Source organism: Lolium perenne, chromosome 2, assembly GCF_019359855.2.
Source record: "Lolium perenne isolate Kyuss_39 chromosome 2, Kyuss_2.0, whole genome shotgun sequence".
NCBI lineage: Eukaryota > Viridiplantae > Streptophyta > Magnoliopsida > Poales > Poaceae > Lolium > Lolium perenne.
The window spans coordinates 48173607-48201589 of NC_067245.2; the positions used below are offsets into that span (position 1 = coordinate 48173607).

The 27983-nt window shown below is 43.9% G+C and overlaps 3 protein-coding genes and 1 non-coding gene across 4 annotated transcripts; 3 read left to right on the forward strand and 1 right to left on the reverse strand.

Moving 5' to 3' along the window:
* Positions 1–19175: 19175 nt before the first annotated feature.
* Positions 19176–21754, forward strand: LOC127332043 (transcription factor BHLH062). The gene is made up of 5 exons (XM_051358299.2): positions 19176–19434; positions 19559–19644; positions 20080–20198; positions 20698–20825; positions 21100–21754. The coding sequence occupies exons 2-5, from the start codon at positions 19592–19594 to the stop codon at positions 21580–21582; spliced, it is 783 nt and encodes a 260-aa protein (XP_051214259.1). The 5' UTR covers positions 19176–19434; positions 19559–19591; the 3' UTR covers positions 21583–21754.
* A 737-nt stretch (positions 21755–22491) lies between these two features.
* On the reverse strand, positions 22492–24590 carry LOC127328421 (pentatricopeptide repeat-containing protein At1g26900, mitochondrial). Its single transcript, XM_051355021.2, has one exon. The coding sequence runs from the start codon at positions 24552–24554 to the stop codon at positions 22875–22877; it is 1680 nt and encodes a 559-aa protein (XP_051210981.1). The 5' UTR covers positions 24555–24590; the 3' UTR covers positions 22492–22874.
* A 194-nt stretch (positions 24591–24784) lies between these two features.
* On the forward strand, positions 24785–27726 carry LOC127332044 (small ribosomal subunit protein uS4y). The gene is made up of 3 exons (XM_051358301.2): positions 24785–24942; positions 25830–26211; positions 27285–27726. The coding sequence occupies exons 1-3, from the start codon at positions 24915–24917 to the stop codon at positions 27460–27462; spliced, it is 588 nt and encodes a 195-aa protein (XP_051214261.1). The 5' UTR covers positions 24785–24914; the 3' UTR covers positions 27463–27726.
* On the forward strand, positions 26517–26607 carry LOC127337304 (small nucleolar RNA Z161/Z228). Its single transcript, XR_007873716.1, has one exon. It is a non-coding gene; the product is annotated as a small nucleolar RNA Z161/Z228 (small nucleolar RNA).
* Positions 27727–27983: the final 257 nt, after the last annotated feature.

Here is a 27983-nt window from a genome sequence, read left to right on the forward strand (position 1 = left end):
GGGTAGAGCAATACCATACCCGTACCCGTATAGTCAATGGGCACAAACTTCTACCCATGCCTGTACCCATGGGTATAAAACTTTGCCCATACCCATACCCGGCGGGTACCCGTACCCATTGGGTACCCGGTGGGTAGGATAAATTGTACACATGTCAATCACAATTTTACATTTATCGATAACAATTTTGATAAAAAAATTAATTATCTCAACTAAATAATAGGTAGTTGAGTACATAACAATTAACATAATATAAAAATCACATTCTCATATTCTAACTCATAAGTCAACAGAAATAGACGTGTCACGTAAGAATTTAACAATAAATGGGTAGGGTACGGGTATACCCGCGGGTACGAGGCTATGCCCGTGCCCTGCCCATGACTTAACAGGCTGGGTATGGGTACTACCCATGGGTATAAAAGTGTACCCATACCCTGCCCATGCGGGTACGGTACCGCGGGTACCCATACCCGTGGGTAAAATTGCCATCCTTAGCCAGGGCTTGGGCCGTGCCGCCCTAGTGTGTCGCCAGCTCGTGGCCCCACTTCGTATCATCTTCGGTCTTCTGGAAGCTTCGTGTGAAAATAGGCCCCTGGGCGTTGATTTCGTCCAATTCCGAGAATATTTCCTTACTAGGATTTCTGAAACAAAAAACAGCAGAAAACATCAACTGGCTCTTCGGCATCTCGTTAATAGGTTAGTGCCGGAAAATGCATAAATATGACATAAAGTATGCATAAAACATGTAGATATCATCAATAATGTGGCATGGAACATAAGAAATTATCGATACATTGGAGACGTATCAGCATCCCCAAGCTTAGTTTCTGCTCGTCCCGAGCAGGTAAACGATAACAAAGATAATTTCTGGAGTGACATGCCATCATAACCTTGATCATACTATTGTAAGCATATGTAATGAATGCAGCGATCAAAACAATGGTAAATGACATGAGTAAACAAATGAATCATATAGCAAAGACTTTTCATGAATAGTACTTTCAAGACAATCATCAATAAGTCTTGCATAAGAGTTAACTCATAAAGCAATAATTCAAAGTAAAGGTATTGAAGCAACTCAAAGGAAGATTAAGTTTCAGCGGTTGCTTTCAACTTGTAACATGTATATCTCGTGGATATTTGTCAATGCAAAGTAATATTACAAGTGCAATATGCAAGTATGTAGGAATCAATGCACAGTTCACACAAGTGTTTGCTTCTTGAGATGGAGAGAAATAGGTGAACTGACTCAACATAAAAGTAAAAGAAAGGCCCTTCGACGAGGGAAGCATTGATTGCTATATTTGTGCTTAGAGCTTTGGTTTTGAAAACAAGAAACAATTTTGTCAACGGTAGTAATAAAGCATATGTGTTATGTAAATTATATCTTACAAGTTGCAAGCCTCATGCATAGTATACTAATAGTGCCCGCACCTTGTCCTAATTAGCTCGGATTACCTGGATTATCATCGCAATACATATGTTTTAACCAAGTGTCACAAAGGGGTACCTCTATGCCGCCTGTACAAAGGTCTAAGGAGAAAGCTCGCATTGGATTTCTTGCTATTGATTATTCTCAACTTAGACATCCATACCGGGACAACATAGACAACAGATAATGGACTCCTCTTTTATGCATAAACATTCAACAATTATTAATTTCGCATATGAGATTGAGGATATTTGTCCAAAACTGAAACTTCCACCATGGATCATGGCTTTAGTTAGCGGCCCAATGTTCTTCTCTAACATTATGCATGCTCTAACCATTCTAGCAGTAAATCTCCCTTACTTCAGACAAGACGGACATGCATAGCAACTCACATGATATTCAACAAAGAGTAGTTGATGGCGTCCCCAGGAACATGGTTATCGCACAACAAGCAACTTAATAAGAGATAAAGTGCATAAGTATTCAATACCACAATAGTTTTTAGGCTACTTGTCCCATGAGCTATATATTGTAAAGGTAAAGGATAGAAATTTTAAAGGTAGCACTCAAGCAATTTACTTTGGAATGGCGGAGAAATACCATGTAGTAGGTAGGTATGGTGGACACAAATGGCATAGTGGTTGGCTCAAGGATTTTGGATGCATGAGAAGTATTCCCTCTCGATACAAGGCTTAGGCTAGCAAGGCTATTTGAAACAAACACAAGGATGAACCGGTGCAGCAAAACTCACATAAAAGACATATTGTAAACATTATAAGACTCTACACCGTCTTCCTTGTTGTTCAAACTCTTTGCTAGAAATTATCTAGACCTTAGAGAGACCAATTATGCAAACCAAATCTTAGCAAGCTCTATGTATTTCTTCATTAATAGGTGCAAAGTATATGATGCAAGAGCTTAAACATGAGCACAACAATTGCCAAGTATCACATTATCCAAGATATTTTACCAATTACTACATGTAGCATTTCCCGTTTTCAACCTTATAACAATTTAACGAAGAAGATTCAACCTTCGCCATAAATATTATGAGTAAAGCCTAAGGACATATTTGTCCATATACAACAGCGGAGCGTGTCTCTCTCCCACACAATGAATGCTAGGATCCATTTTATTCAAACAAAACAAAAAAAAAACAAACCGACGCTCCAAGCAAAGTACATAAGATGTGATGGAATAAAAATATAGTTTCACTAGAGGAACCTGATAATGTTGTCGATGAAGAAGGGGATGCCTTGGGCATCCCCAAGCTTAGACGCTTGAGTCTTCTTGATATATGCAGGGATGAACCACCGGGGCATCCCCAAGCTTAGAGCTTTCACTCTCCTTGATCATATTGTATCATCTCCCTCTCCTGATCCTTGAAAACTTCCTCCACACCAAACTCAAAACAACTCATTAGAGGGTTAGTGCTCAATCAAAATTTACATGTTCAGAGGTGACATAATCATTCTTAACACTTCTGGACATTGCACAAAGCTACTGAAAGTTAATGGAATCGAAAAATCCATCAAGCATAGCAAAATAGGCAATGCAAAATAAAAGGCAGAATCTGTCAAAACAGAACAGTTCGTAAAGACGAATTTTATTGAGGCACCAGACTTGCTCAAATGAAAATGCTCAAATTGAATGAAAGTTGCGTACATATCTGAGGATCACTCACGTAAATTGGAATAATTTTTTGAGTTACCTACAGAGAATTAGGCCCAGATTCGTGACAGCAAATAAATCTGTTTCTGCGCAGTAATCCAAATCTAGTATGAACCTTACTATCAACGACTTTACTTGGCACAACAATGCACAAAACTAAGATAAGGAGAGGTTGCTACAGTAGTAACAACTTCCAAGACTCAAATATAAAATAAAAGTAATGTATTAAAAACATGGGTTGTCTCCCATAAACGCTTTTCTTTAACGCCTTTCAGCTAGGCGTAGAAAGTGTGTATCAAGTATTATCAAGAGACGAAGTGTCAACATCATAACTTGTTCTAATAATAGAATCAAAAGGTAACTTCATTCTCTTTCTAGGGAAGTGTTCCATACCTTTCTTGAGAGGAAATTGATATTTAATATTACCTTCCTTCATATCAATGATAGCGCCAACAGTTCGAAGAAAAGGTCTTCCCAATATAATGGGACAAGATGCATTGCATTCAATATCCAAGACAACAAAATCAACGGGGACAAGGTTATTGTTAATGGTAATGCGAACATTATCAACTCCCCCCAAAGGTCTCTTTGTAGAATTATCAGCAAGATTAACATCCAAATAACAATTTTTCAATGGCGGCAAGTCAAGCATATTATAGATTTTCTTAGGCATAACGGAAATACTTGCACCAAGATCACATAAAGCATTACAATCAAAGTCATTGACCTTCATCTTAATGATGGGCTCCCAACCATCCTCTAGCTTCCTAGGAATAGAAGTTTCGCGATTTAATTTCTCTTCTCTAGCTTTTATGGGAGCATTTGTAATACGTTTCGTGAAAGCCAAATTTATAGCACTAGCATTAGGACTCTTAGCAAGTTTTTGTAAGAACTTTATAACTTCAGAGATGTGGCAATAATCAAAATCCAAACCATTATAATCTAAAGCAATGGGATCATTATCCCCAATGTTGGAAAAATTTTTAGCAGTTTTATCACAGGCAATTTCAGCAGTTTTAGCAGTTTCCAGGCAGTTTTTCACGCTTTGCATTAGAAGTGGAAACATTACCAACACCAATTATTTTACCATTAATAGTAGGAGGTGCAGCAACATGTGGAGCATTAGCATTATTAGTGGTGGTAATAGTCCAAACTTTAGCTATATTATCTTCTTTTTCATTTTCTTCTCTTTCCCACCTAGCACGCAATTCGGCCATAAATCTTATATTCTCATTAATTCTAACTTGGATGGCATTTGCTGTAGTAATAATTTTATTATTATGATTTTCATTAGGCATAACTTTCGATTTCAAAAGATCAACATCAGCAGCAAGACTATCGACTTTAGAAGCAAGTATATCAATTTTCCCAAGCTTTTCTTCAACAGATTTGTTAAAAGCGGTTTGTGTACTAATAAATTCTTTAAGCATAGCTTCAAGTCCAGGGGGTGTGTTCCTATTATTGTTGTAAGAATTCCCATAAGAATTACCATAGCCGTTGCCATTATTATAAGGATATGGCCTATAGTTGTTACTAGAATTGTTCCGGTAAGCATTGTTGTTGAAATTATTATTTTTAATGTAGTTTACATCAACATGTTCTTCTTGAGCAACCAATAAAGCTAACGGAACATTATTAGGATCAACATTAGTCCTATCATTCACAAGCATAGACATAATAGCATCAATCTTATCACTCAAGGAAGAGGTTTCTTCGACAGAATTTACCTTCTTACCTTGTGGAGCTCTTTCTGTGTGCCATTCAGAGTAATTAATCATCATATTATCAAGAAGCTTTGTTGCTTCGCCAAGAGTGATGGACATAAAGGTACCTCCAGCAGCTGAATCCAATAGGTTCCGCGAAGAAAAATTCAGTCCTGCATAAAAGGTTTGGATGATCATCCAAGTAGTCAGTCCATGGGTTGGGCAGTTTTTAACCAAAGATTTCATTCTTTCCCATGCTTGTGCAACATGCTCATTATCCAATTGTTTAAAATTCATTATGCTACTTCTCAAATATATAATTTTAGCAGCGGGATAATATCTACCAATAAAAGCATCCTTGCATTTAGTCCATGAATCAATACTATTCTTAGGCAGAGATAGCAACCAATCTTTAGCTCTTCCTCTTAATGAGAAAGGAAACAATTTTAATTTTATAATGTCACCATCTACATCCTTATACTTTTGCATTTCACATAATTCAACAAAATTATTGAGATGGGCAGCAGCATCATCAGAACTAACACCAGAAAATTGCTCTCGCATAACAAGATTCAGTAAAGCAGGTTTAATTTCGAAGAATTCCGCTGTAGTAGCAGGAGGAACAATAGGTGTGCATAAGAAATCATTATTATTTGTGGTTGTGAAGTCACACAACTTAGTATTTTCAGGAGTACCCATTTTAGCAATAGTAAATAAAGCAAACTAGATAAAGTAAATGCAAGTAACTAATTTTTTTGTGTTTTTAATATGGTAAACAAGATAGCAAATAAAGTAAAGCTAGCAACTAATTTTTTTGTATTTTGATTTAGTGCAGCAAACAAAGTAGTAAATAAAACTAAGCAAGACAAAAACAAAGTAAACAGATTGGATGTGGAGACTCCCCTTGCAGCGTGTCTTGATCTCCCCGGCAACGGCGCCAGAAAAAGAGCTTGATACGCGTACAACACGCGTCCGTTGGGAACCCCAAGAGGAAGGTGTGATGCGTACAGCGGCAAGTTTTCCCTCAGTAAGAAACCAAGGTTTATCGAACCAGTAGGAGCCAAGAAGCACATTGAAGGTTGATGGCGGTGAGATGTAGTGCGGCGCAACACCAGGGATTCCGGCGCCAACGTGGAACCTGCACAACACAACCAAAGTACTTTGCCCGAACGAAACAGTGAAGTTGTCAATCTCACCGGCTTGCTGTAACAAAGGATTAGATGTATAGTGTGGATGATGATTGTTTGCAGAGAACGGTAGAATAAGTATTGCAGTAGATTGTATTCGATTAAAAGAATGGACCGGGGTCCACAGTTCACTAGAGGCGTCTCTCCCATAAGATAAATAGCATGTTGGGTGAACAAATAACAGTTGGGCAATTGACAAATAGAGAGGGCATGACAATGCACATACATGATATGATGAATATTGTGAGATTTAATTGGGCATTACGACAAAGTACATAGACCGCTATCCAGCATGCATCTATGCCTAAAAAGTCCACCTGCAGGTTATCATCCGAACCCCTTCCAGTATTAAGTTGAAAACAACAGACAATTGCATTAAGTATGGTGCGTAATGTAATCAATAACTACATCCTCGGACATAGCATCAATGTTTTATCCCTAGTGGCAACAGCACATCCACAACCTTAGAACTTTACATCACCGTCCTGCATTTAATGGAGGCATGAACCCACTATCGAGCATAAATACTCCCTCTTGGAGTTAAGAGTAAAAACTTGGCTAGAGCCTCTACTAATAACGGAGAGCATGCAAGATCATAAACAACACATAGATAATAGATTGATAATCAACATAGCATAGTATTCTCTATCCATCGGATCCCAACAAACACAACATATAGCATTACAAATAGATGATCTTGATCATGTTAGGCAGCTCACAAGATCCGACAATGAAGCACAATTAGGAGAAGACGACCATCTAGCTACTGCTATGGACCCATAGTCCAGGGGTGAACTACTCACTCATCACTCCGGAGGCGACCATGGCGGTGAAGAGTCCTCCGGGAGATGATTCCCCTCTCCGGCAGGGTGCCGGAGGCAATCTCCTGAATCCACCGAGATGGGATTGGCGGCGGCGGCGTCTCTGGAAGGTTTTCCGTATCGTGGCTCTCGGTACTGGGGGTTTCGCGATGAATGCTTTAAGTAGGCGGAGGAGATAGGTCAGGGGGCCACACGAAGGCCCCACACGCTAGGCCGGCGCGGCCAGGGCTTGGGCCGCGCCGCCCTAGTGTGTCGCCGGCTCGTGGCCCCACTTCGTATCATCTTCGGTCTTCTGGAAGCTTCGTGTGAAAATAGGCCCCTGGGCGTTGATTTCGTCCAATTCCGAGAATATTTCCTTACTAGGATTTCTGAAACCAAAAACAGCAGAAAACAACAACTGGCTCTTCGGCATCTCGTTAATAGGTTAGTGCCGGAAAATGCATAAATATGACATAAAGTATGCATAAAACATGTAGATATCATCAATAATGTGGCATGGAACATAAGAAATTATCGATACGTCGGAGACGTATCACCTATTAACAAGATGCCGAAGTGCCAGTTCCTGTTTTCTGCTGTTTTTGGTTCCAGAAAGGCTGTTCGGGCAATATTCTCGGAATTCGACGAAACAGAGACCAAACATCATAATTCACCGAGACGGACCAGGACACCGAAGGGGAGTCAGAGGGGAGGCCTGGGGCCCCCACACCATAGGGCCACGCGGGCAGGCCCCTGGCCGCGCCGGCCTATGGGGAGGGCGCCCTGGTGCCCCTCCTGCGCCGCCACTTCGCCCATATAAGCCCTTTTGACCTAAAAACGCGGGACGAATTGACAAAACTCCAGAAAGACTCTAGGGGCGCTGCCGCCATCGCGAAACTCCAATTCGGGGGACAAAAGTCTCTGTTCCGGCACCCTGCCGGGACGGGGAAGTGCCCCCGGAAGCCATCTCCATCGACGCCACCGCCTCCATCATGCTCCGTGAGTAGTTCCCCCATGGACTACGGGTTCTAGCAGTAGCTAGTTGGTACTCTCTCTCCCATGTACTTCAATACAATGATCTCATGAGCTGCCTTACATGATTGAGATCCATCTGATGTAATCGGTGTTGTGTTTGTTGGGATCCGATGGATGATACATTATGATTAGTCTATCTATAAAGTTTGTGAAGTTATTGTTGCTGCAATCTTGTTATGCTTAATGCTTGTCACTAGGGCCCGAGTGGCATGATCTTAGATTTAAGCTCTATACTTATTGCTTAGATTGTATCTACAAGTTGTATGCACATGTCTATGTCCGGAACCGAAGGCCCCAAAGTGACAGAAATTGGGACAACTGGAGGGGAAGGCGTAGGTATGAGGATCACATGTTTTCACCAAGTGTTAATGCTTTGCTCCGGTGCTCTATTAAAAGGAGTACCTTAATAGCCAGTAGATTCCCTTGAGGCCCGGCTGCCACCGGCTGGTAGGACAAAAGATGTTGTACAAGTTTCTCATTGCGAGCACGTATGACTATATATGGAAAATATGCCTACATAATTAATAATCTTGATGTTCTGTCTTAATGCTTTCAATCCTATCAATTTCCCAACTGTAATTTGTTCACCCAACACTTGTCACTTGTTATTGGAGAGTTACCACTAGTGTAGATCGATGGGAACCCCGGTCCATCTCTCATCATCGTATACTCGTTCTATATGTCATTGGAAGTAGTATCAACTATTTTCCGGTGCCATTGCTTCTGTGTTACTGTTACTGCTACTGTGTTGCTGTTACTACTGCTCTCATATTACTGCTGCTTTCACATCACCCCTGTTACTAGTGCTTTTCTAGGTGCAGCTGAATTGACAACCCAGTTGTTAAGGCTTATAAGTATTCTTTACCTCCCCTTGTGTCGAATCAATAAATTTGGGTTTTACTTCCCTCGAAGACTGTTGCGATCCCCTATACTTGTGGGTATCACACCGCTGTTTGTTGAGGTCATAGGTGGCAACTTCCTCCCGCTCCATCGACGCGGGCTTTCGCCAGTGAGGCTGGATGACCGAGGATATATTCAGGCTATGGTATAGATGCACGTCTTGCTGCTCATACCTGCTGCAGCCGGTGGTGAAGACAAGTAGATAAGCTAGACTGGAGTTTGCTTGAAGCAGATGTATTCAGATAAGTTCATACAGTACCAGATGTCATGCTCTCAGCCACACGACCGTATTACATCAAGAACTACTATGATAGGCAGCTTGCTCGTATCTACAAGAAATCCATCCTTTTTTACTTGGAGCAGTGTATCGGACTCACTCTCTCTTCAAATATAACCATCAAATCCAGGGATTGTGATATTTCCTTGGCACATCAATTTAAGTAATGACATGCTTATGTTCAGTGGACCAACCTGCATTTTCCTCTTTTTAACTACATAAACATGCGTCAGCCCAAACCAATACATACGGAATATTATTCAGATCAAAAGAGAGATCGGGAGTGATGTGAATGGGTCTAACAAAACTGAAGAAAACAAACAGGTGGCAGCTGCTAAGGAACTAACAATACCTTAACTGGACGTAGAATCCAAGATTTAGTGCAATTATGATATCCCTGATTTATTTTGTTGTGAATTATATATGCATTGAGAAATGAAATTTAAGTACCCGTGGCAACGCACGGGCATCTCTACTAGTAATGGTTACATATCGGTTCTAGAAACATGTGGACGCTGATGTGGTAAAATGTTCACGCGAATCCCTCCTAAAGAAGTTGGCATGTTATAGTTTTGAGCATTATTTTTAGATTTAATATGACACTTTTGATGACGGACATATGAGGGATTAGAATCTCTATTGCCTTCTTAAGATGCGTACATCTTGCATTTTTCTTCCATGTAAAAAACATTCAAGATAATTAAACATGTACAATATATATGAGGCTATACTTGTAAATGTAAATGAACTATGTGTGTTTCATATGTCAACTACATGTTTTATTATGAAATAGTAGTCGTAGATCTAATCAAATAAACTGAAATGACAATGCCCAAAACAAAACCGTTAAGATTACTGTAAATTGCATTTCTTACTATAATTATCATGTATTTTGAATGTCAATATAATATGTAATAGTATATACTTTGTTTGATATAATCATGTGAAAAGAACCTACCAAATCAGCACAAACAAAAATCAACACCACTTCACTTACAAACAAATGGTTAGTTCCACAATCCAATATCATTTCATGATCCCAACATTTTATAAACTGGATAAAACCATGTACAAATACATCCAATGTTGTTGTTGTTTGTATAAATATAACAATTATGTCACTTTATAAATTTAAAGCAGATTAAAGATGTTTATCATGCTACTTTCTAAGGCAAGTAGTGGCATTGGTGAGTCACAGGAGTCCCGGGCATTTAATGTATAAGTTATTGCCACAATAAAAGTAGTACAACAACAATTGCAAAGAATCAGAAGGTAGTTCAGAAATTGAAGTGTCACACATCAATCTCACAAGCGAACATAATATAAGCTGGCCGAAAAGAATCAATCCCATGTTATGCATAGGGTTCCATGTTCACATGCACATACCATGGCGAGAAACTACGACACACTAGGATTCCGAGGCAGCAGGAATGACACCTCCACAAGGCATGACACCTCCACAAGGCGGTGGTTCATGAGAACATGTCTTCTATAATAGCCTCTGCATCCATATGCACCCCTGCATCATAGGGTCACCAACTACGTCCCAAGAATCCGACCCCTTGAAGATGGGGTCAAGCTGCAACTCAAAACTCCAACTCAACGAAGATGAGATCAACCGTGTCTGTATTAGTTGTTTTCGCTTTCCAATGTCATCGTAGATAGACAAAGGATGGACAGCCACTACAGTATCCACCACCATTTGAGCGATTTTTCTGTTTGGAAAATCTGATCATTTTATGAGCTTCGCAAATATCCCAAAATATGTCATTGTACCATGCTCCAAGCTAAGCAATCCACCACGCTCTTGTGCACAACTATGAGGTGGTCATAATTTTCCCAATCAAATCTGCCTGAATAAGTTTGTAACCCACATGGATTGTTCGTAATGTTTTGAAACTAAAAAGATGTGATCGATTAACAATATATGCTTGACCACAAAGGTGCAACCCCCATTCTAAAAAAAATCGTTTGAGAAACTTGGAAGCGTATTCTCTTGTGTGATTGAACCTAGAAACATTTATGCATTATAGAAGATTTATCCGTGCCAGACTTATCAACATTGCCAACAGGTGTAGTCTTGTTTTATAATGTGTCATCAACAGATTACTCCACATCACATAGCTACCGACTTACTGTTTTACTTCATCTATAAATAAATGAATATAAGATATTCACATCTGTTCTGAATCGAGTACACCCATTCCATACATGTATTCATATTTTAGTAACATATGTATTCGTATCCGCATTTTTTTGAAAACATGAAAACTGGCATTACCAGAATCACATCCGATCAGTTCGTACACCCATATTTAATACAGTATACATAACAATTGTTGTTTTTCTGCGCTTACACTAGGTTTAAGTGATTTATTATCAAACAAATATTTTCATGTCCTTGTTCTATAGCTGGCATGCATCTTTCTCACTCGCAAAAGAGTTGGCAATTGGCATGTTAGAGTTTTGAGTATTAGTTTTAGATTTATTATGAAACTTTATGATGATCGACATACGAGGGCTTAATTAGAGTCTCCATTACCTTTCTTAAAATGTGTACTTCTTACAATTTTCTCCCATGTAAGAATTTTTTTTAAAGACAATTGAGCATGCCCAATATACATGAGAATCTACTAGTTTTTTTTTTAGGGAAGTGAGAATCTACTAGTAAATGTGAATAAACAATGCAAAACAAAGCCCTTAAGATGATTGCAAATTACATTTCTTACTAGAATCGTGTTTCGCGTTTTTTTGTGAGAACGCTCGTTTTGTATGTGGTTTAAGAAACTTAAAACAAAAAGGAAGGACGAAGGTTCATGGTAAATTGCAAGTTTGGTTTTTGCGGAGAGATTTATAAACCTAGAGGCTACGCCGAAGTTTTTCAAGGTCGGGGTATCTAGTTTCGCGTTTCACATCGAGGTTTTTTCTGCATGAAGAAATGCTAAAGAAAAACTTGCACAAACTCGGCAAAGATCTTAATAAAACAAAAATGGAGCTAATCTTGTGGGCATGGGTCGGGGGCCTCGGAGCCGGGGGTAAGAGCACCTCCAGCCGTCTCTCCGACTAGTCCCCGACGGGCGTTTTTTCATCCGAACGGCGTTATTCGTCCCAGTCGCGCCCCGGTTTCTCGTTTTCTTCCGGAATAGGCCCTTAATCCATTAGGAGAGCCCATGCCATCCCCGCCCCCCGGGGTGCGCTCGGGGACTCCGGACGAGAGAAAAGTGGGGACGGGCCCGCTCTGCCGGCGAGAGAACACGCGAACCCCACCACTTTCTCGTCGCAAATCCCCCTCCCCTCTCGTTGCTCTGTCGCCGCCGGCACCACCCCTCGCCAATCCGCCGGCCAGTTGCCTGCACTCCGCCATCCCTCTACCCAGCAGCCTATATTCCGCCGTCCGTCGTGCCGTCTGCCTATATTCCGCCGTCGGGCACCTCCTCGCGTTGCGCCTCGTCGACACGCCCGGTAGGTGTTCATCCATTTGCCTGGCCGGACATGGACTCCGACGACGAGGAGGAGCAGATGTTCGCTGAGCTTTTTGAAGAAGAGATGTCAGCCGCCGCCCAAGACGAGGAGCACATGTTGATCCTAGCTTGCATGTCCGGCTTGTACGCGGAGAAGGCCATTGGTCGCCGTGGTGGGTCGGCACCAGGTCGCCGGAAGTGCAAGCCGAGGTAGCGAATGGAGGGCTATTGCATGCTCTACGCCGACTACTTCGCCGATAGTCCATTGCACGGTGAGTCTGTTTTTAGGCGTTGTTTCAGGATGAGCCGGAAGCTCTTCCTGAGAATTGTGTATGCTCTTCGAGAGTATGACTCCTATTTCAGATGCAAGTTGGATTGCACCGGCATGGCAGGGTTTTCTTCCCTCCAAAAGTGCACGGTGGCTATGCAGATGCTAGCATATGGAGCTCCTGGTGATTCTGCCGATGACTATCTTCGGATGGCGGAGTCCACCGCCCTTGATTCTTTCTACCGGTTCTGTAGGGCGGTGATAGCAGTGTTCGGGGACATCTACTTGAGATCACCCACTGTCGAAGACACTGTTTAGATCCTCGCTTTCAGTGAAGCTCGAGGATTTCTGGGGATGCTTGGAAGCATTGACTGCATGCTTTGGAAATAGAAGAATTGTCCGTTTGCCTGGCAGGAATGTACAAGGGTCACAAAAAAGGCCGCACTATGATACTTGATGCAGTGGCTACCCATGATATCTGGATTTGGCACTCCTTTGGTATGCCAAGATCCAACAACAACATCAACATCTTGCTGTGCTCGTCGATCTTCTCCAAGCTTGTTGAGGGTCATGCTCCCCCGGTTGACTTTGTGATCAATGACCGACACTACAACAAGGGATACTATCTTGTAGACGTTATCTATCCAAAGTTGGGAACATTTGTGAAGACTATCTCAAGCCTCGTCCTCTCGAAGAAGGTGGAGTTTGTCAAGGAACAAGAAGGTTGCCGAAAGGACGTCGAGACATTTGGTGTCCTCCAGCAGAGATTTGATGTAGTCCGGTTCCCCGCTTTGACTTGGTCCAAAGATCAGATGTGGGAGGTGATGAACTATTGTGTGTGCTTACACAACATGATTATCGAGGATGAGCGGAAGTATCCGGTTCCTCTGAGTGAACAAGCTGCACCATATGACAGAGAGGGTCCTCTTGCACAGCCTAACCACCAGGTGCCGGCATCGTGGGCTGCGTTCATCGCTATGCGTCAGGAGATTCGAGACTCCACAATGCATCAACAGCTTCAGGATGATACATATGAAGGCTTCGATGCAACACCAACTAGTTTCCATTTGATTTGTTTGATAACTTGTCAAATTATTTGCTTGTTTTGTTGAACTGTAACGTTTATTTGTAAAAATAAGCCAAATATTAGCAAAATTTATTAAATTCGCCGAATTGTGAATTTATTTGTGAAACTAAGACAAAAACACCGATCTCCGGGCATCTACCTGGGGAGATGGCTGGAAGTTTGGCGCTCTCCACACTAAAGTTTCGTCAAATTCGGCGCTATTTATCGCCGGATTTGGCCGCGAGGAGCGCCAACGACTGGAGGTGCTCTAAGGCCGTGTGGCGCGGTCCTGGCAACGCCGGATTACATCTCTTGGACGTATCGCTGATGGCGCGGGTGGGTGAGATCCTCGCTGTCGTCGGCCTAAGCCGCACCGGCAATTCCATGTTGCCTGATATTTTCATAGTGCGGACGGTGCCACCCACGATCTTCTCCTTCTCAACTCAGCCCCCGCTCCAGCCCACTTCCATTCCAGGCTCTCGGCGCACGTGCCCCAAGCCGACATCGCGCATTCATTGATCACCCTAGCCAAGACGTTCACCTTCGCCACATCACTATTGCTCCCGTCGTCGGTGTCCATGGACTCTGCCATAGTCGCCACGCTCCTCACAACTCCTGAGGCCGTGCGGTACACACGTGGGTCTCCGCCTTGAGGCTCCCAGGCAGTAAGCACCAACGCGATTCCATTAGGCTTGCTCTACTCCATGAACCTGTTGTGAAGCGTATATGTGGATTGCCTAGCCCTTTCCATCAGTTCGGACTTTTGTTTTAAGTGGCTAGTGCATGAAGCTTAACATGGTATCAGAGCCCCAGGTCTCGAGTTCAAATTCTGGTTTTCGTAATTAAGCCTAAAAATTGCTGTTGTCCCCCTCTTTAGCCACCGCTGATGCCCTGTTTCGGTGTGCTCTTCTTCTTTCACGTGTTGACTTTCTCTTCTCCCGTCACACGCGAGTGGGGGTGTTGTGAAGCGTATATGTGGATTGCCTAGCCCTTTCCATCAGTTCGGACTTTTGGTTCAAGTGGCTAGTGCATGAAGCTTAACAGAACCCAGCATGCTACTACTCGACGAGCCGACCTGCGACCTCGAATCTTACTCAGTGTTTGTGGTCGTAGGTTGCCTCTGCGCCATGGCGGCTGCCAGGGGCACGAGCGTCGTGCCACCTCTCTGCAGTGGACACACTACTTCGCGAGAGAAGCTCCTATGCAAAGAGGCGGCTATCGTCCTCCTCTTCGCCTCTCCTCTGTCTCCGACTCCAGCACTTTTTGCCACTTTATCTTTTTTGTATCTTCCAAATTATGTAATATTTCAATTTGATTTTTTAAGTCACTCAAAAATAACAAATAGAATGCAGAAAAAATAGTTCGGCATTTTTTGTGCAAATTTACATTTTACATTATTTAAAATTCAAAATAAATTTTTGAAATACATATATAGATAATGACATAAAAATCTAAAATATTTTTTCCATATTCCAATTTTTATGTTTAAGTGATCTGCAAATTTCCGAGTTCAAACAATGTGTGGTGCGAGAGATACAAAAATGATAAATTGTTTGAGAGGGAAAAAAAGAACTTGCACGGATCTTGATGCAGTATAGACGGTCTGAGATACGGGTGCTCACCAAGCAGGTCCACAGCTGTCTCAGTTGTAGGACACAACTAACCAATCGAAAGATGTGTAAGTACATTCTTGCAATTTTCTTCCATGCAAAAAACATTCACGATAATTAAACACGTACAATATATATGAGGCTATATATACTTGTAAATGTAAATGAAATATGTGTGTTTTATATGTCAAGTACATGTTTTCTTATGAAATAGTAGTGGTAGATGTGATCAAATAAACTGAAATGACAACGCCTAACATACAACTTAACTGTAAATTGCATTTCTTACTAGAATTATCCTGTAGTTTGCATGTCAATATAATCCATAATAGAATATAATTTATTTGATATAATCATGTGAAAAGAACCTACCAAATCAGCACAAACAAAAATCAACACCACTTCACTTACAAACAAACGGCCAGCTCCACAATCCACATTATCAGTTAATGATCCCAACATTTTATAAGCAGGATAAAATCATGTATAAATGCATCTAATGTTAAATTGTTGTTTGTATAAATATAACATTTATGTCAGATCATAAATTTAAAGCAGATAAAGATGTTTATCATGCAACTTTCCTAAGGCATGTAGTGGCATTGGTGAGTCAGAGGAGTCCCGAACATTGTATGAGTAATGTATAAGTTATTGCCACAATAAAAATAGTACAACAACAAATGCAAATAATCAGAAGGTAGTTCAGAAATTGAAGTGTCACACATCAATCTCACAAGAGAACATAATATAAGCCGGCCGAAAATAATCAATCCCATGTTATGCACACTATATGAGAGGACTCGCAATTTTATTTTAACGAAAGTATATAGGATTCCATGTTCACATGTGCATACAATGGGGGAGAATTACGACACGCTAGGATTCCGAGGCAACAGGAATGACACCTCCACATGACGACGGTTCATGAGAACATATTTTCTGTAATAGCCTCTGCATCCATATGCACCCCTGCATCGTAGGGTCACCAACTACGACCCAAGAATCCGACCCCTTGAAGACGAGGTCAAGCTGTAACTCAAAACTCCAACTCAACCTAGATGAGGTTAACCGTGTCTATATTAGTTGTTTTCCCTTTCCAATGTCATTGTAGATAGACAAAGGATGGACAGCCATTCTAGTATCTGCCACAGTTTGAGTGATTTTTCTGTTTGGAAAAGCTGATCATTTTATGAGCTTCGCAAATATCCCAAAATATGTCATTGTACCATATGCTACAAGCTAAGAAATCCAACACGCTCTTGTGCGCAACTCCGAGGTGGTCATAGTTTTCCCAATCAAATTTACGTGAATAAGCTTGTAACCCTTCTCCACATGGATTGTTCATAATGTTTTGAAACTAAAAAGGTGATATCGATTAACAATGTATACTTGACCACAACCCCCATTCTAGAGAAACTTGGAAGTGTACTCTCTTGTGCAATTGAACCTAGAAACATTTATGCATTAGAGAAGATTTATCCGTGCCAGACTTATCAACATTGCCAACAGGTATAATCTTGTCTTATAATGTTGCACCCCACATAGCTATTGACTTGTTGTTTTACTTCATCTATAAACAAATGAATATAAGATATCCGCATCCGTTTTGAATCGAGTACATCCATTCCATACTTGTATTTTCATATAACATCTATATTCATATCTGCATTCTTTTTGAAAACATGAAAACGGGCATTACCAGATTCACATCCGATCAGCTCCTACACCCATATTTAATATGGTATACATAACAACTGTTGTTTTTCCGCGCTTACACTAGGTTTAACTGATTTATTATCTAAGTAATATTTTCATGTCCTTGTTCTATAGCTGGCACGTTGCTTTCTCCCTCGCAAAAAAGTTGGCATGTTAGAGTTTTGAGTGTTAGTTTTAGATTTATTACGAAAATTTATTATGATGATTGACATACGAGGTCTTAGAGTCTCTACTGCCTTTATGTGTGCTTGGTAAAATTTTCTCCCATGTAAGGAAAAATATTCAAGATAATCAAGCATGCGCAGTATATGTGAGAATATACTAGTAAATGTGAACGAACAATGCAAAACAAAACCCTTAAGATAGTTGCAAACTACGTTTCTTACTAGAATCGTGTTTTGTGTTTTTTTTGTGAGAACGATCGTTTTGTGTCTGGTTTAAGAAACTAAAACAAAAAGGAACGACGAAGGTTCATGGTAAAACTGGAAGTTTGGTTCTTTTGCGGGGAGATTATAAACCTAAAAAAGGCTACGCCAAAGTTTTTCAGGGCCAACGGAGCGACGCATTTCGGACGCTTAAATTATCTACAGGCGTCCGTTTGCGTCGCCTGGCGGACGCGAAAATGACCGCGAGATGCAAAAAAGTCTGTTTGCGTCGGGGGCCACGCCCAGCGGTCCGACGCATTTTGGACATGCAACTGTTTTGTTTTCCTACTCCTTCTTTTCATTTTTGGTGAAGGACTCCCCAATTTGTATGAATGAGCAAGTTTAACATACAAATAAGTAGTACTGAATGATGTCCTGTTGCTGCCATAAACAGTTCACCGAATCGAAAAAGTTCAAACATATTTAACATACAAACAAGAACAATTTTTTTAAAAATAAACTATAAACTAATTCTTGCCTTCTTGTTAGAAGGCCATGCCTCGTCGTCCTCACTCATGCGCCTCTTGCTTGTCACCTCCTCGTCGGAAGAGGAATTGCGGATGACGCGTCCGTGGAGGAGTTGGAGTCGGACGAAGTGTCGTCTTCGTCCTCGTCGTTGGTGAACGAATGACGACGATACGCCGCTCGCGCCTGCGCCCTTGCCCGGGCCCTGGCTTCCTTCCTTGTCGCCGCCTTGTCGTCCGCCGCCTCCTGCGCCTCCAGCCGGGCAAACCTGGCGTCGGAGTCCTCCTCGTCCTCGCTGCCAGCAGCGCCTCCGTCCTCCTCCTCTTCACTCGGCATAGAGGCAGGGTCGCTGAGCGTGGAGCCCGCACCGCTTGGCGTCGCAGGGGTTTCCCACCAATGCAGCCATCCTGGCGGCTTGTCCTCGCTCTCCGAGTCCGACGACAGGGTGTAGTCGCTCATGGCGTCTGGCTAGCCGGTGTTGGAGAAGAAGAAGAAGCAGGCGGTTCGACGTGAATTACAGTACACACAGGGGTAATATTCTGCGGGGATTAATGGCGGCGTGTATAACGAAGAGGCCTACGGTTGCTCTTCCGGGGCGGTTCGGCGCTCCATTCCGGTGGTTGGCTGGTTGATCGGCGCGGTTGTCACTCCGGCGGTTGACATTGGCGCGCTTGCTGTGCTTTAATTCGAGGCCGATCGAACCAGGGCTGCTGCCAGACGGGCCCGTGGGGGAAGCGAGCGGACGCTAGGCGCGACCGTGCAGCGTCCACGAAGACGCAAACGTGCCGCATATTTGCGTCGCTTTTACGTCGCCGCGGACGCCCCCGGACACGATGCGTCACCCCGATGGAACAGGATGTAGACGCATTTTCGGTCCGCGCGGACGCAAACGGTCGCACAAGTCCGTTTGCGTCGCTCTAACCCGTTGGAGATGCCGTCAAGGTCGGGATAATCTAGTTTCGCGTTTTGGATCATGGTTTTTCTGCATGAAGAACTGCCAAAGACGAACTTGCCACGCTGGGCCAATCGCCACGCCCCCCCCCCCCCCCCCCACTTGCCACGTGGTCCAGTGGCTCGTGCCCGCCACGGCACCACGCCCTCATCCCTAGCCCACCACCACCTGCCATGGTGCGGAGTCCACGCACAAGCCACGCGCCCCCGCCCACCGTCCGGCGCCCCACGATTCGGCCACACCACGCGCCTCCACCGCCGGTCGCTTTCTCCACCGGCTTCTCCCTCCCGATCCTCCTCTACTTAGCTCTTCCCTCCCGTCTCTCTCTCTCTCTCTCTCTCTCTCTCTCTCTCTCCCCCGCCCACCCCTCGCGCAATCACGGACAAGAAACCCTCGAATCGGAGCACGCGCGTCATCAAGCCTCGACCCTTCGCCGCTGCAATAGGAGGCCATCGTCTTCCAGGTTGGGACCCTTAATTGCTTCTCTGAATTGTTATTTTTCTGATTGCTTGATGTCCTCCCGGTCCTGGATTTTGGGGGTGCGGACGAGGAACGGATTGAGTACCTTGGGTTTTCTGTGGCCACAGGGGAGATACCGGATCGAGCTTTCCGGTCACAGCATGGTGCCCAGGGACGCGGTGAATGCCGCCGTCGGGAGGACCCTCGTCCAAGGGTGAGTCTGTCTTTGTTTTGTCTTGTCAACAAGAAAATGAACTGGGTTGCCCCTATATTATGATTGCTTTGAATTCTCTTAGGTCTCAGCCAAATCGAATCATACAACTATTTTTCCGACGAAATTCTAGAGTTACCTGTACCATTTCCAGTTGACCAAGTGTGCCTGTTCAGCCCTAAATAAACAGCCCCTTTTCCTTAGCAAATTATAACCTTCTTGGAGTGGCTGTAGAAGAGCAATCTAGGTAGGCTTCATCTCTACTTTCAGCGCTACAAAATTAATCCCAACTTAATTCATGCAACACGCTTCGTAGCTTCTGATATGGTATGGTCAACTTCTCCTGCACAGCTTGGTTGTTCTGTTTTTCGTCCATACCGTACTGGTTACTGAAATCATGTGGTTGGATGCTTCCGCTCATGCCTGAACATCCTGCAGGTCCGTCATAAACAACAAGTGTGAGAAGAAGGCTCCGAAGAAAATCCACAAGTCGGAGAGGGAGAAGCGAAAGCGGGGCACGCAGAATGACCTCTTCAGCGAGCTGGGAGCCATGCTAGGTATGTGTATCCTACTACTAGTACAAAACATCAAGCTGCCGCAACATCGTCTCGCGCTGAATTGCAGCATCTGAAAGTTTCTTTTCTGATAATTGCTTAGCCTATGGACTGTATACGCCGCCATTCCTCCCAATTCAGTCCTAGTACTTGACAGTTCAGTTAGAGGCATAATAAGTATGTGACCTTGCGGGGTGGTTATTTATATCTAAAATTTAGCATGCATGATGGTCATCCAAATTGTACATTGATTTTAGAAAAGAGCAAAAGAGCTCATTTAACAACCAGCAGGTATTTAGATTGTATTCACAAATAACCTAGCTTTGTACCTTTGACCATGCAAGAAAAATTACACCTCGTGCAGATATTTCATCACTTCTTAGCATCCCCATGTGTCTCACACTCCCACGTGCTTATGATTCGTTGTCTCAAATCTACAGCTGCATCATTTTGCATATGAATTTATATATTTTCTGAAGCAACATGAACACCTCCTTTTCAGAACCAGATAGGCAGAACAGCGGGAAGGCATCCGTATTGGGTGACACCACACGGATACTCAAGGATTTAGTTTCACAAGTGGAATCTCTTCGCAAGGAGAATATCACACTGAAGAATGAATCTCACTATGTAAGTTCTTTCGAATCGAGAAAGTCAACTCAATCTGCTGCAAACTTACCTTTTAATTTGACGATTTGTTGCTAGGACACATTGGATATGAAAATGTTAGTACATACACATTCTTGTGGCAATATTTTTGCGGACATAGGATACCGATACCCATCATTAATAACATCATCTAATAAGCACGAACTGATATATGCCATTATCATTGTTCAGAAAATACGTTTCCTTGCACATAATCACTAATTCGATATCCCACTTTCCTCATGATGCAAAACAGGTTGTACTGGAGAGAAATGAACTGCGTGATGATAACAGTATGCTTCGCAGCGAAATCTTGGAGCTTCACAACAAGCTTAGAGTGCATCAGCAAAGCGGCCCTATTTGGAGCCAGGATAGTACAAGATCAGCTCTTACAGCATCTTATCCCACAAGCAGAGTGTTCCCAGTACAACATTCTCCACATTTACCAGTCATCACTGAGACGATACTTCCTCTGCAACCTATAATCACCGAGCAAAGCTATGCTGCCCCACCACGAGAGCTACAGCTCTTCCCAGAAGTTTCATCTGCATCTGCTGAAGACAGCGAACTGTCACAAGACCAGGGGCTTTCAAATAGTGTTGCACGGCCTCAGGCACGGTACCCGACACCAGCTGTGGTGTTGTCGCCAGTAAACCAATTCCCAATACTTCCAAGAATGGGAGAGGAGCAACAGTATAGTAGTGGCACTAGTGAGGAACATAGCCTACACCGGGTTTAAGTACATAATGTAATTCACTTTACAGCTTGGAAAAGTTTCTTTGTTTGAGTGGGGCGGGTGTCCAACAGATAGATTTGTGGCTGTACATGTAAACTCTAATCTTTTTTTTTTCCTTTTCTGAATGGTGGTCTTAATTGGTTAAATTGGTGACAATAAAAAACAACGTCTTACAGCTGAACGTGCATATCATAGATGTACATGTATGGATCACTGTCAGAAAAACTAATCCAGATGGCGATACACTCTCAGTTACCTGTGCAAACTTACCTTTGATTAATTCAACGATTTGTGGCTAGTATACATTTGGATATGAACATGTTGGCACATACATATTCTTGCGGCAAGATTTTTGCAGAATAGGAAACCAATACCATTCACTGATAACATCATCTAATAAGCACGGACTGATCTATGCCATTGCTCAGAAAATACACTTCCTTCCATCTATAATTCATTATCCCACTTTTCCTCATGATGCAAAACAGGTTGTACCTGAGAGAAATGAACTGCATGATGATAATAGATGCTTCACAGCAAAATCTTGGAGCTTCACAACAAGCTTAGTGCGTCAGCAAAGCGACCCTATTTGGAGCCAGGGTAGTACAAGATCAGTTCTTGCAGCATCTTATCCCACAAGCAGAGTTTTCCCAGCACAACATTCTCCACATTTGCGTGTCATCACTGCGAGGACACTTCCTCTGCAACCTGTAATCACCGAACAAATCTATGCTGCCCCACCACGAGAGCTACAGCTCTTCCCAGAAGTTTCATCTGCATCCACTGAAGATAGCGAACTGTCACAAGACCAGGGGCTTTCAAATAGTGTTACACGGCCTCACGCACAGTACCCGACACCAGCCGTGGTGTCGTCGCCAGTAAACCAATTCCAATCCTTCCAAGAATGGGAGAGGAGCAACAGTATAGTAGTGGCACTAGTGAGGAACATGGCTTACACAAGGTTTAAGTACATAATGCATTCACTTTACATCTTTGAAAGTTCCTTACTAGTTTGAGTGGGGAGAGTGTCCAACAGATAGATTTGTGGCTGTGCATGTAAACTCTTTTTTTTCCCCCAATCTTGGTCTTTACTGGTTAAATAGGTGGCAATAAAACCACGTCTTACAGCTGAATGTGTATATGATAGCTGTACATGTATGGATCACTGTCAGCAAAACTAATCCTGATGGCGATACGCTGTCAGTTACCTGTGCAGAAGTATATATTTTTGCATTAACAGTCCCACCTTGAGATCAGTTTGTGGTGGTTGCTCCAATTCAGCAAGGTTAGGCATCTTAGGAAGACACTTCAATGGAGCTGCAGCCTGCTTCTTTCTTGTCCATTACCATTTTTTGCCCTCCTGAATCCCTGACATGTGCTATCTCATCCCAGCGGCCTTCCAATGCGTATGCGTTCGACAGCAGAATGGTATCTGACGGATGGTAATTGCCCATCGCATCTAACTGGGCCTGGACCATCCTCCCCAGCTCAACATTGCCATGGACTCTGCAGGCTGCAAGCAAAGTTCTCCATGCCATAGCATCTCCATGGGATGATAAACTTTTTATAAGCTCATAAGCTTCATCCAGTCGCCCCGCCTTTCCCAGGAGATCGATGATGCAACCATAGTGTTCAGTGTCAGGAGACAGGCCATATTGCTGTACCATGCTCTCTAGGTGCTTCTTCCCTTCAAATACCAACCCACCATGGCTACAAGCATTCAGCACCGCAAGAAAAGTTACCTCGTTAGGAGCCACGCCGTCTTGTTCCATTGCGTGAAACAGGGACAGTGCAGCTCCTGACTGTCCATTAACCCCCAGTCCCATGATCATTGCAGTCCATGCCATCACATCCCTATCGCGCATTGCGTAAAAAATTGCAGTCGCCTCACTGGGGTACCCGCACTTGAAGTACATATCCACGAGCGATGTTCCTAGTGCAGTGTCAAGCTCAAGGCCAAGCTCCATTGCAAGCTCGTGGATGCGACGGCCGGCTGCTGTTGCCCCAGATGCTCCACATGCAGAGAGCACACCCACAAGAGTCCCAGTGCTTGGTCTCACTCCCTCCTGTATCATCCTACGCACCAAGGCCATTGCCTCCTCAATTTGCCCGGCCTTTGCGCAGCTATCCACCATGCAGTTATACAGCACCAAGTCCCTCCTCGTCGCCTCTTCAAAGACCTTCTTCGCACACCCAATATCTGACTTCCTAAAATACATCCCCTCCATTGCTGCCGCCACCTTCACATCCTGACAGAGCCCCGTCTTGACGCTGAACCCGTGGACCGACTCCCCTCGCCACCCGCATCCAACCAAGGCGACCACCGCCGCCGCGCTGACGTCCACACCGCTGCACCTCATAGCACCAAACATCTCCACCGCTGCACAGATCTCCCCTGCCCTGACGTAGCTCCCGATCATCGTGTTCCACGACACGGCATCCCTGTCATGCATTTCATCGAACATCCTCCGCGCGGCCGCCGTGTCCCCGAGGCAGCAGTAGAAGTGGCACAGGGCGTTCCCGAGGCTGACGACGCCCGAGAACCCGTACCGCAGCAGGAGCGCGTGGACCTGCCGCCCGAGCGAGGCCGCCGCGTCGTCGCGCGGGTTCTTGGCGCAGAGCGCGACGAGCGGCTGGAAGGCGAACTCGTCCAGCGCGGGCAGGCGCGCCCGCGCGGAGGCGAGGACGGCGAGGGACGCGGAGGCCGCGGAGGGGAAGGAGGGCGCCGCGGAGAGGGCGCGGAGGATGGCGGTGTGGTGGAAGAGGGTCGGGCACGGGATGGCGGCGAAGAGGGAGAGCGCGTAGGGGAGCGGCGCGAGCGGGGAGGCCAGGAGCCTGGCGGTGGGCAGCGCGTGGTAAGGGAAGAGCGAGGCCTTGATCATGGCGGCGTGGAGCTGGTGGAGGTGCGCCGGCCGCGTCGCAGACCTGAGCTGCGCCGTGATCGTCATGACCAGCGGCTTCCCCGGCGGCGGCATGGCTCGGCCGGCGCGCGCGGACGCGCGGTGCGGTGTGTGCTGTGTCACGTATGCTATTTTTATTTGGGAGAAAAAACTCGCAGGTGTCCGGATCACGGCTTTACGCGCAACGGGCCGCATTTGTCTACCTTTGGTTTGAAAGCCCAACTAGCCTTGCATAAGCCGACAAGACCGAAATTTCAAAGCCCGGCCCAGCTAATAGAAGCTAGGTTTAACCCATATAAGATCTCTCTTCTCCCTCGATTGCGGCTCCACTAGTCACCATTCTCTCCACACCGGCGGCGGCCAGCTCGACGACCCGCGCCATCTTCCTGCGGCAAGCTCGACGATCCGCGCCATCCTGCTGCTGCGGCGGCAGCCATGGTGCACGTCAACTTCTACCGCAACTGTAAGCCCCATTTCCTTCCTCCGCACCGCACGCCCGTGACTTCGTAACGTGAGTTGCGCTTGCTGAACCATGTCTCCCTGGACCGATCGAAATCCGTGCAGCTACTTTCATGGGGAGGAATCTTTTGTTTCCATATGGATTTTCGAATGCTGAACTTTTGTACTCGTTTCTGATTTTGATCAGGAATTCAGGATGAACTAGACACCTAGTACTTGCAGGCAATTACGATGTTTAGATACTTCAGATTAATTGCAAATTGGGTTGTAAAACCATAGATTTTTGTTATGTTCCGATACGTTAGTCACTCAGCTTAGGTTGATGTGGCTCCACGAGTCCATCTAAATTGCCCATATCCGATGACGGGGTAGGTGCAGACGTCAGTTTTGGTGGTTGTGCGTTTGCTCAAGAATGTATCCTCGTCACACCGAAGTTCATTATCTGTTTGACTATTGGGCAGTGTGATGTTGATGTGAAACTTTTTTGCTCCAGCCGAGTTAAGGACAATAATATTTCCTTCTGTTCGCGTTTCAGTGGTTAAGCCATGTCTTGTTTGCAAAATATTTGAATATGTTGTATCTAATTACTAAATTTTAGAATGTACAGTTGCTTTATACTATACGCACTGAAGTCTGCTGGGGTTTTAACCATTAGGCAGTGATGATGACGCAAAACTATTTGGTTTTAGCTGTGATTTGAAAACCACAATATTACTGTCAGTTACTTGACGTTGTACTGTTTCAATTAATGCGTTTCTTGCTGAGCATTTTGAGCATTTTGCACTGTTTAATTAATGCCTTTCTTGCTAAGCATTTTGCTCTATTATATTATATTATATATGTAATTGTAGTTATTTGGTGCTGCGAGTAGCTTATAATGTTGTGCTATAGATGGGAAGACTTTCAAGAAGCCAAGGCGTCCGTATGAGAAGGAGCGTCTTGACTCTGAGCTGAAGCTGGTCGGGGAGTACGGTCTGCGGTGCAAGCGCGAGCTGTGGCGCGTGCAGTACGCTCTGAGCCGTATCAGAAATGCAGCAAGGGAGCTGCTCACCTTGGATGAGAAGAACCCCCGCCGCATCTTTGAGGGTGCAGCGCTCCTCCGTCGCATGAACCGCTACGGTCTCCTCGCTGAGGACCAAAACAAGCTCGATTACGTGCTCGCGCTCACTGTTGAGAACTTCCTCCAGCGCCGTCTCCAGACCATCGTCTTCAAGAATGGCATGGCCAAGTCCATCCATCATGCTCGTGTCCTTATCAGACAGCGCCACATCAGGTAAGTTTATCCACCCCCACTCTTCCCTTACATGCATATCGAAATTTACATGGACGTGCTAGTTAATTCTATCATACTCGCTAATCAGTAATTCAGATTTAGATCTTGACCTTCATTGTCATTCTGCCCCTTGCATTTTTGCGTTTCACTGTAAAACTGCAATAGATCATGTGTGGACGAATGTTCGAATTTAGATTGGCAGTTTAGATGCTAGTTTTCCAGATTGTAGTGTCAGCATTGTTATACTTTTTGGCTGGTGTATCTAGACTTTTAGAACACAGGAGTGGTGCCAATGTGTTTTGGTTGGGGCATATGATGAGAATTTGTTTGCAAACTCATGACGGTCGTCTGAGACACTTTGTGTGTCATGTTGCAATCATATTTTATCTGATGTCCCTCACTCTTGTTCAACTTGGGGATATGTATCCTTAATGAATTCTCTGTTGCTGCTATCTATCAAGTTATTGTAAAATATCTACATGTTTTCTACGGCACAATAAGGATTTATCTAATGTATCTTCAAAGGTTGGAGTACAAATTACTCTTTTATGTCCTTTTTTCATTCTGATGCCCTATTTAGCTGTTGGCCTCTTTATTTCTTTTGATGTGTATTTCTGTTTTTTTTTAATCTTTAACTTGATAGTTCATTTATTATCTTTTTTTTTCCTGTACTGCTTGGATATGTGTTTGTTTGTTGCCTTTGTCTTTTCATCTTCTATTGACATATGCCAAACCATGGCATACAAATAGTTTACAAGTTTTTTGAATTTCTATTTGTTGATTTACATACCTGTGAAAAGTAGGAACTTATACACAACTTATCTTGTTCTGAAGGCTAATTTCCTTGTTGTAGTTTAATTATGTACTCACATTCATCGTGCTTGAACCGATCCTTCTACACAGTTGAGGCACCAGACTTACGATGAGTTGTTATTTGTTGGATCGTGCATGATAATTGTCAGGTGGTCATATCTGTTGGTATATGTTAGGCATATATAACCATCAGCATTAGGCATTTCTTGAGTGCTATTTTTATCCTTTGATATGACTGTTGTATTGTTCTTCTCCCACAGGGTTGGAAAGCAGCTCGTCAACATTCCTTCTTTCATGGTGAGGGTTGACACTGAGAAGCACGTCGACTTCTCACTTACCAGCCCACTTGGTGGTGGCCCTGCTGGAAGAGTGAAGAGGAAGAACCAGAAGAAGGCCTCAGGTGGGGGTGGCGGCGACGGCGAGGAGGAGGAAGAGTAAAAAGAGCTCAACCTTTGCTCTGCAGTACTTAGTGGAAGAAACTGTCAAAACTTCAGTTAAGATAACGTTGTGGAACTTGCAACAGGAAGTGGATGAAACTTTGATTTGAGCTTAGAATCGTAGAGGTGAAGAGCTTTTGTTGCCTTGGAATCTAGCTTTGGGTACCCAACTTATGGTGTTAGTTTTGCTTCGTTAGATATCAGTGGGTGAACATGCCAACTCAGTGACACTTGCTTAATTTGAAGCCTTGGGTCATTTCGTGAACTACCTCGATTGTATGCTGGTCCATTGAAGTATTCGACCTTACTCTGCCGCAAGTGTGAGCTGTGTTGTCTCTCTCTTTTGTTTGAGAACAGTTCTACTAGTCAGGGCATGTACATTGATGGCGCTAGGAAGAGGTCGCTTGCAGTTGGCGCCTGGAGTGTGAGATCAGCGATGGAGCGTTATGTGTTGGCCCATCAGTGTTTCCCACTAAGCGCTCAACTAAGCGTCTGTGCATTGTACATGCCCTCAATCACCAG